This window comes from Notechis scutatus, chromosome Z (genome assembly GCF_049901735.1).
Source record: "Notechis scutatus isolate UNSWTSFEM ecotype Mainland chromosome Z, rNotScu1.2, whole genome shotgun sequence".
NCBI classification, from domain to species: domain Eukaryota; kingdom Metazoa; phylum Chordata; class Lepidosauria; order Squamata; family Elapidae; genus Notechis; species Notechis scutatus.
In genome coordinates, this window is record NC_142025.1 from 81,239,023 (window position 1) to 81,250,061 (window position 11,039).

The window sequence follows — 11,039 nt, forward strand, 5'->3', positions numbered from 1 at the left end:
ATTTGTCTCTTGCCAGAGCAAATGGCTCAGTTGGAATGGATCCCAAACTGCAGAACCCAAGATTCATATAATGGTACTAACAACTACAATGGATCAATTAAATAATTAGTGAAGTTACTGATGAAAATATTGCATAATGAATGTTCAACTCTAATGAAATGAAAAATTTCATAGCTAGAGAGAATTCATGCCAACATGAATTCAGACAGAGTCATAAACTCTACCCATACTTTTAAGGTTGGGGGCCAATGATTTAGAACAATATCTACTTTTTCAGTGTGTTGACTTATATCAGACTGGGCAGCCATATTTGTCTGCCGAGTAGCAAAGAGCTAAAGCTGTTGTCTTAAGGACCCTTAAGAGCTCATTAATTTCCTAAGGATATTATTTCATGCACTGACCTTCAGTTTAGTGTTGGTAGAATGCTGCTTATATGTTAGCCCTATCTAGAGTGGCCCCCTAAATATTTAGTGTTGTAGTAATGGTCCAGTAATGTCCCTTTCCATATAATATGTAGCTTCCAAGTAACCTGCTTATTGCAAAGATGGAAGGCTTGAGTTGTTGCCGGATTTGGTAGAACTATGGCATTAGAAATGGTAGATATATGGTTATACCACAATTTTCCAGAGCTTTTAAAATAAATATTAGTAATTTGCATAATGAAATAATGTCACCAATAATCCATTCATTACCTATCATTTGTAAAAGTCATTTCATCATTTTATGTTTATATTAGTGCAAGGCTGTCGGGTGAAATAAAACCAAATTTCTCATTGGAAACACTAATAGTGAAGCTAAAGTTTAAATATATGGTGTGCATTACAAAAAACAAAAAACCAATGGAGAAAAACCTGGTATTTGGAAAAAATGAAAATAACAGAAAAGAAGCTGTTCCTACAAAGTGACTTAACATTGTTTCTGAATTAGAACTGTTCCTCAAGGGAAAGGGGACAAGTCCTAAATGAAGCACAGAATGAAAGGGACCAGAATAGAAAGAAGAAAACTTTGGAAGTTATCAATTCTGCCAAAGCAGATATTACAAGCTACTGGCTAAAGAGGTCTTCAAATATGGTTATCAGTTTATTATTCAGGCATAAACATTGCTTCAATCATTACTGATGCAAAGTATCATACCCTTCATTTCAGTAACCAGCTTAAAAAATTCAATAGCAAAATATAATAACAGAAGCCAAATTACATAACAGTGAGGAATAATCACACCAAAATTGTATAAACCAAAACTTCCGTTGTGCTTAACTTTTCACCTTGTAGAAATTTTACCAGTTTTTTGTTCAGCTAGGGATATACTAAAACATGTAATTCATTGAAACATACAAGTTCCATTTCTGATTTATTGAAATATACACTGGTCCTAAAGTTTTCCATGGAACTGCAGTAGTAATATAACAAAAAGGATCTGAAGTCATGCCAGCAAAAAATAATAGGAGGAAGTGCGATCATAAGGAATGATAGCCTGCCACCAACTGGATCTTCTGATTTTTACATATGTTCTCCTCTACTCTCCACCTTACTCTTGTCTTCTATATCTGGTGGTTGTATAGGCTGTTTGAAATACCCTTTGCAGCTTTTCATTTTATAAGGTATTACATTCTCAAAAGGTCATGAGTAAATATCAGGTCAGACCAGGGGTAGGATTCTACCAATTTGCACCTATTCACTTGAACCTGTTGTTAACATTCTAAGCAGTTCTAACCAATTGTTAAAAGAAATTACTGGCCTAATCCTGTAAGGAAGGCAGGAAGGAAACATTTTGGTGTTGCTTACAGAAACTGCCTCTCTATTAACCCTTATTACATTCTTGGCAGGACTAGACTTCCTGTCTCAGGAACTTCTCTGGAGGTTTTTTTTTCCTCCTTTGCTGGTACTTTGTTTGTGTGGAGTGACCATTTAAAGTTACAATGGCACTGAAAAAAGTGACTTATGACCATTTTTCACACTTACAACTGTTGCAGTCATGAGAGGCCAGGCAAGGAGATGCGTACCTCGATGTGAGTGATATTGAGTTTGCCACACCCAGCCAATAACATGACCACCAAGCCATGCCCACCAATTAAGCCACATCCACAGAACCGGTTGTTAAAAAATTTGAATCCCACCCTGGGTCAGACCATTCATTGCCAAAACAAGAAACAATGGAAACATTCTTCCCAATTAAAGGGACTGTCAGCCTGTTACACTCCAGTAATGGGAAAGAGAAAGGTACAAGAAGTATCTGTTTAGAAGTTGTTTCCTTCATAGTCAAAATACTCATCATGTACACACCATGCATAAACCCCATCATTCACCCAAAGAAAATTTAAAAAGAAATAGTTAAAATTCCATTGTGGGAAACTATACAGTTTGCCTGTGGCAACAATTAAACATTTAGAGGATAAATTTAAGGACAGTACCCACAGCTAGACCAAATTCATTCTATACAAGTAGGGGCCTTTTTGCCTATATCATATAACTGAAGTGACTTCCCTTTTCCACTAGTCACATCACTCTCCCCTAAGTATAGCTCGGCTGGGGAGATATTTACTGGCTGGTTAGCTAAAATTACTCCAGCTGAACCAAAGGGTCTGGAAATGAGGTCATCCAGAATTATAGAATGCTATGCATCAATGGAGAAGAAGGTTGGTTATTGAATATGTGATGAAAGTAAGCCTTGCATAAGAATAATTGGATACTTTGCAGATGGTTTAACATTGAGCCTTTCTATCTTGAAAATAAATGAAAAATACACTGTATTATATACTGTATTCAAAAATTGAAGAAAATGCTGCATATTCTGCATTGTTAATAACAGTAATGATTTGAGTATGCTTAGGGGAAAGTATTCATTTACACACCTGTGGGGGCAATATCTTAATACCCTGTTAATTTTTAATTCCTGACAGGCTCCAAGGTTACAACACTATCCCTTGGTGAATAATAGCTAAATATAATTTTAACAAGATGCCCTTGCCCCCAGGAGATGGGTTTTCCTATAACATATGGAAAATGATGATAGCTTCATCTATGTAATGGAAAATATGGTTCACCTTTTTACAACTTATTACTTCCTTCATGTGTCTCTTGACAAATCTCAAATGAAGCTTTGCCTCATTGGAAGATGAAAAAATACACTTTGTCACAAAGTTGTAAAAGGACTTTACAAAATTAAGTTCACTTCAGAGTAATTAAAAATTCCTAAAACAATGGCTATTTTTAATCTGACTTAGGAAAGATTTGCTGAATGAGGAGTAATGACATGAAGTTAATTTAGTAGTAAATTTCCTGTTTAGACATGGCAAATTATTTCCCTTTTATCTTAGCATCAATTTTATGAAAGGTGTCACATTCTATAATTAAGAATAAAGAATACCTTTACTTTAGCTACTTCATTTATCATGTCAAATGTCAGATTATCTAAGTGAAATTTCATTTACAAATAGTTACTTATATATCGTTACTTTGTCATCAACACAATGTATTACACATCACCAAGTATCATATGTGCAAGAATTCTTTTTGTTTAATGGTCTCTTAAAAATAATTCCCCTACCATTTCAGTTGATTCTATGTGGCATTTGGACATTTTCATTAGAATTATAAACTGTAGTTAGTCTAACAAGGTTTGGAAACATAACCTGGAACATCTTAAGATATCCATAAAATCTTTTTTTTTTAAATGCAAATATATTAGCAAAGAAAATTCTTAGGCAGGATCCTACAAGTTTTGGTGCTATTTAAAGTTATGTAAACCTATACCATTTTATACATAAAACATGTCTTCTTACAGTTGCGCTGAGCACACAACTGTAAACAGGAGCTTGGCATCACCTGAGGGTTTCTGGTGAAGATGTACCCTATATTGCTTGTGTAGTAATGTTCTACTGTTAGTAACTATGGATGAAGCACTGAAAAAGTATTTCTCTGATAGCAATAGCAATATTCCTATTCACCAGAAAATATTTTGTGTGTTTGCATTCTAAAGAGATATAAAATTCAATCTAATAAACAAATCCAAGAAACACAAAATGCTGTTTTATACTAAATCATGCCACTGAATTATCTACTTTATGTCTTTCTATACTGCCAGGTTATGCCTCTCCAGAATTTTAGACTAAAATTGGGAATTGTTTCCATATCAAGAATGAACAAAGGAACATTTTATTCATTTTATTAATACAATCAAACAAAGACTAAGATTCCAATACCAGTATATAACAAAAAATTAATAATTAACAGATGCAAACACCGCACAGTAAAAAAATCAAATAAAACCTTGCAAATGAAGGTATGACATAACAATTGTATCACTCTGAGAACTTAAGACAAAGTAGACTATATATACCATTCAAACAATAAAAAGTTTACAAGTATATAGGTAAGCTTCCTGTTAAATCAGACTTGTACTACAACATTTACATTTAAATAAAATCTGGTTAAGAAACATGAGCACCCTGTTACTCAACTTAGACAAATTCTGAAAAATTTTAGAATTGTACTTGGCTGCTGATTTAATCATTTTCTAAGGAACAGGAAGGATGAAATATACCAATTGCTTCATTCAGAAAAAGATCCTATCTTGGATACAACATTTTTGTTATAAACCATAAAATGTTATAGGCCTCCGAGAAAAAAAAGCTAGCATTCTTTAAAAATCATTTGAATAGAGATTTGTGCTAAATAAACATTACAATATAAAAATGCATACACACACAGATTACACAGAAGTGTTTTTATATTTTCAAAACTTTCCCATTTCAGGACAAAATGCTAAGACCAAGGCAACTTCCTCCAATCAAGGGGGTACAACTAGATTTCATTTAGATCCAAATGAATCTAAATTTTTGGACCCCTTTAAAAATACACACCTTTCACAAAGATGTTTATAAAAGCAATTAATGTACTTTTCAGTTCTACTAAGCTGCAGTGACTACAACTACATTCTGAAAACCAACACTATTGGCAACTATTAAACGCCCTCCCCCCAAAGGGCACCACTGATTCTTACTTAGATGAAGGAGACCTGATTCTCTGTAGGTTGAATCATTTCACTCATAGGGTAAGTCAGAATTATACAATCATAATAGGCCAATTTTCCTGCTGTGCAAAGCGCTAATCAAATAATATTTGTTTATAAATAAACATCCAAATAGTATAAATGGCCATTGGTAAATTAACTAAAGTTTCTTCTAAATGTCATTCTAAATTTCATTTATGCCTTACAAAACAAAGAATCCCAAAATAGCAAGTAACCAAAAACTATGTATCAAATTAATCCATCAAGTATTTCTCAACTTTCTCTTCCCTCTTCCAAATTTTACTATGGCATTCTAAAACAATGGTCTGCTCAATTGCACAAAATCAATCATTCCTGCAGCCTGAGTTCTGTATTGACTTTGAAGGATGTGACCTGAATTACATCATTTTGTCTCATTAATTAAATCTTAAACTGGTGTAAATGAAAAGACTATGGATTTTGGCTCAGCAAATCAGAGTGCTTCTCAGTGACGAAATACTGTCACAATGAACATACAGAAATTTCAGCTTATAATACATTAATTGCGAAACTAACTAAAACAGAACAGTTTAAAGAGGGATTGCTGATAAAAATTATTCCCCAAGGAAAAAGAATTAAACTTTCCACTCATGTTTAAGACTGTTTTCTAGATCCAAGAATATGCTCTAACAGCAGGTGGGTTTTTGATAATATAACATAATTACAGTATGTAATGGGAGTATGATTAGTAGCTATCATTACTACAATTGATATCATACTTTTTGTCCAGCGATTCAAGGAGGCTTAGATAGCAGTACCCCTTCATTTTTTTCCTGCAACACTTGGTTGGGCTCAAAAAGAACAACTGACCACATTCATGCAGAATATTCATGTCCAGAGATGAATTAGAACTTCTCACTACCTTAACCATTATACAAACTGGTACTCACTATGATCAAAAAAGTATTATTTTTCAAAACAATGTCCTTATAAACAAGCATTACTGCCCACCTAGAACTATGGCTAATAAAATATCATAAAGGACCCTAAAGTTCAGTGTAATAATTTGGAACCTATTTTATTTTTGTAGGAAGGCAAGGACAGCATGGCAACTGTTCTGTTCTGCTTTTGGGAGTCAATTGAAGCTCTGCTCCCAAATGTTTTCCACTGTTCTGCAATGCTGTACAGATTGGTGTTATAGCAGTTATACTTCCCTTTTTACTGTTTGCCCAAAACATTGTAGTAGAAAAGGCAGTCTGAGAGAACCAAAAAACTTACCTTCAAATCAGAATAGTCTGTAAGGTCAAAACACTATCAGTTGCCTAGACCAGGGGTAGGGAAACTTGGCTCTTTTATCACTTATGGACTTCAACTCCCAGAATTCCTGAGTGAGCCATAAAAGGTTCCCCATCCCTGGACTACTGGTTTTTCAGTTGTGGGGGAAAACAATTTTTGACTTGAATGGGACTGTTTAATATACAGATGTAGGACACATCTTAAAGCAATCAGATGGAGTGATATGAAAAACCAAGATCCTTAATTTTACCACTAGTTATCATTGCCTCAAACAGAGCAATTATGTGATCATCTTTTCTAAGTTACCTAGCCTAGTGATCCCTGTATTTCTAAGAAAGCAATCATGTTCACGATAATGGATATGAAATTCATTATGAACACCCTATCCTTTTGCACAACTTTCTTTCAAACTATTTATGTGGAAGACAAAGATGTATTGCATTCCCAGTCACAAACTTATGATTTTTTAAATTATACACAACACAGAAGAATACAACTCTTGCTGTTTCCAGAATGAGTAAAGCTTTGGATGAGGCCCCAACCAAACTGGGCAGTCTTTGAACATGCCTGTCACAAGTTATTAACAATTCAATTGATTCTGAAATATTAAAAAATCATACCTTGCTTATTTGGGAGTAAATAACTCTTAAGTTCTGCTACTCAACATATGTTCATTATTCTTCCCAATAATAAGCCAACTAAAAAGCTACGGTATCAATTAGATTGTAACCAGCATTGACAGACAAGAGAACAACATTGGCACATCCAGAATAACTTCTTGTTTGGTAGCAAATTTTAAAAATAAAAATGTCTGAGGGTGAGGTAACATGAAATGAAGTCCAACAGGATACAGAATTTAAAAAGTACCTGGGCATGGAGGAACATCAATACCCAAGCTATGGGCTTATAATCCTTCAGTTTTTGTATCATTGTTTCCTATTAGTGTTGGTATTACTTATCAAATGTATATCCTCCCTTTTCATCCAAAAAAAGATATTCAAACACCAGTGTTACAACTATAAAATGAAATAAAATACAAATGCAAATCATTAAAATTAGTTAAATCTAATAATAAATCTACCTAGCATACTAAAAAGTTAAGTTGTAATTGTACTGTCATGCTATTTTTCCTATCAGATATTGAATATTTCATGGAGACAGAAAAAGGCAAATCAGTTATTAGAAAAGGTATTAATATTATACTTCTCTTGAGTGGCAAGAATAAGGCCTACCACACAACACAACATGGTGTGATGGTGCTACAGTTTTCCTCTAAAATATGGCTTGTGAGAGCTTTATATGAAGCTATGGAGATGTTTTACAAAAAGAATTGGCATAGTACAGAATAAACATATAATTTTAACAAGATATATAGACTACTAACCAATATTTGGTTTTCATTGATTTATTTTATCTTGAATTCAGCTGATCACAGGTGGAAAGATCTAAATTGCTTTTGACAATTTAGATTTTATATCAGTCAAAAAAAAAGTTCCTGATTCTAAATCACAATAAAAACTAACACTGTAAAATAACCAAAGACTTGAAATTTGTTAGATGTTTTTAGAATGCTCAGGACAAAAAAGGATCACTATTTTCAGCCACTTGATTTCTAATTGTTGTTTTAAATACAGAATTTTGAATATGATTTATCTAGGACATTTGTTTGGCAATTTAAACATGCATGATGCTTTAGCAACCTGAGAGGAAATTTAGGATTCTTAATGCTTAAGGGAAACCAACAATCTAATGTTATAAGGAATTAAAAATAAAATGAAAATTAGCCTTAGTGATATACCCAACTTGTGGAATGAAGAATTCAGATGCACAATTTTGAAGAACCAACGCATCCAGCTGTTAATAAACTTAAACCATGCTTATTATTTAAAAGTGAAATTATCAGAAAATGTGTTGTGTTTATTGAACCTCTCAAACAATGTTTTAAAACTTTTGGATTTTTTCCCCATTCTGGCATGACAACAATTTTGAAGGCTCTTCAATTTATATAAGCTTGTCTTGTCCTCAGTTTGGTTTCAAATTACTACATAAGTCAATATAACTTTGGAAATATAATATTTGACCTTAACATGAACTATATTTCAAAAACACTGATTTTGTCATTTTATAAAGAGCTTTTGCTCTATTAAGCCTGGGGCAAATCCAAGAGGATAATTTTACATACATGAAACAAAGCTTATCTTCTGATTTTAAGGAGTAGATTCACAGTATGAATCTGTATATTAGTAAAGGCTTTGTAATCTTTTTTTTTAAATTAGATATAGTCTAGATTTAATAAGCTCAAACATGATGCATATTCTTGTAGATAATATATGGGTCTCATTTTTTTCTTAATTGAATTTTTCCCCTCTTTTTTGTTATGGTTTATTTATCTTAATCAACACAATATATCTAGGTACTTTTTTTCCACCTATAGTCAGCATTTATCTCTCTCTCAATTATAGATTGTTTTATTTGTTTTCACTATTAAAAATAAAATGTATTTTAAGTTAAAGTCTAAAAAAATTCTTAACCATAACTAATCCAGAAATGTGCTTAAAATTCATATTACAAGAGGCCCCTCTTTATTGCATGCAAAGCTTCCTTGGAGTCCTTATCAATGTATCACAGTCTTAGGAGAGATATTTCTTTCCCTGAAAAATCCTTTACTTTTTAGAGAACCAAAATCCATACTAAATGCGCCTCTTCTGCTATGAAGCTGGCAACCTATATTAAAATCCATAAAAGGAGAAAAAAAATACTGAAAGCAGAAAAAAAATACTGGTTCTGCAACAACCATTTTGATGATAGAAGCTGAAACCAGACCTATCAAAGGTCAATGATTCAGGCCTGGGACCCTCACAACCCAACTGGACACCCTGCAGTCCTATTTTTCAGATCTCCTTTCCTTTGGTAAGCATACTGCTTCTTTCCTAGACACAGCTATAGAGGTGAAGAATAATCTCTTGTTCATCCATGATTACTCCAAGAAAATATTATGAAAAACTACTCAGTCAGGGCACAAGGTGTTAGCAACTTTGTTCAGAAGCTCTGTCCCAGAATGATAGCCTGAAATGCAGCAGTGCAAGAAAAGCTCTTTCTGACCTCAGAAATAAGGCATAAAGCATGGAGAAGGCTTCACTGAATAAATACCATGAAGCAAGAGAAGCCAGTCCCTTCTATAGCATTTACCATTCTATCTAACTGAATGACAAAGGAGACGCAATTAAAACGTCATTTTAATGCCCTGGGCACCTGCTCCTTAAAGGGCAAAAGGCACCCGAAGCACTATTTGAAAAAGATCTGAGAGAGAAAGACGAAGTTCATACCCTTGTAAATCAGCACCATTGCAACCGTACGCACAGCCCGAACAGCAGAAAAAAATCCCTGAGCATGTGCAGAGCGCAGTCCATTTGCCCAAGGCCCCCTCCGCTTAACACCCATTTGGGAAACTGTTCCCGGATCGAAGTGGGATTCCATTTCAGACTCGCTTAAACCTCACATATTTCCCCATCCTCACAAAAATAACGGGAAAGGGCACAAATAGCAGCAGTGAGGCTTGCACCTTTCAAACTCGGACGCCGCGAACTGGCCGCCGCAATCACAGAGCATTCCACCCTGGGCGGTTCAAGACGCCTCGTATGCAGGGCAATGTAAACAGCAAGGAAAGGTCGGGTGGCTCTGCGGCAGATCGCCCCTGCCTCTTGCGCGCGCGCACGTATGCACCCATTCACACAAAGCCTCCCTATCTCGCTTCAGACGTGTGCTCTCACCTTCGCTCGCTACCGTGCCACCCAGCCCGCTCCTCAGCGCCCCTCCGGGCAGTAGTAGTAGCGGGAACAGCAACAGCAAAGGCAACGGCGGCGAAGACGGGCGGCAGGCGCCAAGCATCTTCGTTTGCCACTCGGCTTGCTCCACTCCTGGGACCCACTCGGCGAACAGCCCGCAGCCCCTCCGTCTGCTTTTGCTGGGCTGCCCTGCCCAGGTCTCGGTGGAAACGCGGCTGGTCTTCCTTGGCTGATGGTTGCTGCTCTTACTGCTGCTTTTCTATGGGGTGGGTCAGCCACCTCTCCTTCCACTAGCCTGAGTCCCTCAAATGCCAAAAACCGAACGGAAGACTCAGCGGCGCAGGGTGAGCGAGATGCGCAGAGATCCTTCCACAATAGTCCCGCTGCGGCCAGCTACCGCCACCTCTTCTTCGCCTCGGCGCACATACACCACCAACGGTGGGAGGAGCCAAGATCAAATAAGCCCCGCCCAACTCCTGCTTTTGGTTCACCTCCGTGCTTCGTAAATCATCGCTGCTAAAAAGGTAGCGCTAGGAGCGGGAAAGCGACGGAACGCGATAGAACATCACTTGGGTTTAAAATAAAAATAAAAAGAGGTACATGGTTAAACAATTATCTAACCCTTTAAAGTGGTATTTACAGCATCTCGCATAGTTCTTTTCTTGTAATCCTGTCTCCTTTTTTGTAAATAGGTCACTCCACCCCCCAAAATGCGACATGGAATCAAAGTTGAGTAAGAGGGCTTTGTTTAAAGCCTCCTGATGAGTTAATAGCAGAGAAAAGAAAAATTAGGCGTATAGATGTCCTTCTGAAAGAAATTGAAAAGCTTCCACCTTTGATGGAATAACCTGTCCAATTACTGAGTCAATAAAGCCATGAGAGTTCTAGCTTCTGCTGAAATCCTTCAACACCTGGCAGTTAAAAGACATGTTGCTTTTCAATCAAGACCTTTATGGGTCTTCTCTAAA

At 35.9% G+C, this 11,039-nt stretch overlaps 1 protein-coding gene across 9 annotated transcripts in view; it reads right to left on the minus strand.

Annotated features, from left to right (window-relative positions):
• The window catches only part of EPHA5 (EPH receptor A5), a 195,331-nt gene extending 184,821 nt beyond the window's left edge, over positions 1–10,510 (minus strand). For all 9 annotated transcript variants that reach the window (XM_087947072.1, XM_087947071.1, XM_087947073.1 and 6 more), the window contains exon 1: positions 10,057–10,510. In XM_087947072.1, the coding sequence (XP_087803198.1) occupies positions 10,057–10,174 (118 nt within the window). In that variant the 5' untranslated portion in view covers positions 10,175–10,510. The remainder of the gene's footprint in view (positions 1–10,056) is intronic.
• Positions 10,511–11,039: the final 529 nt, after the last annotated feature.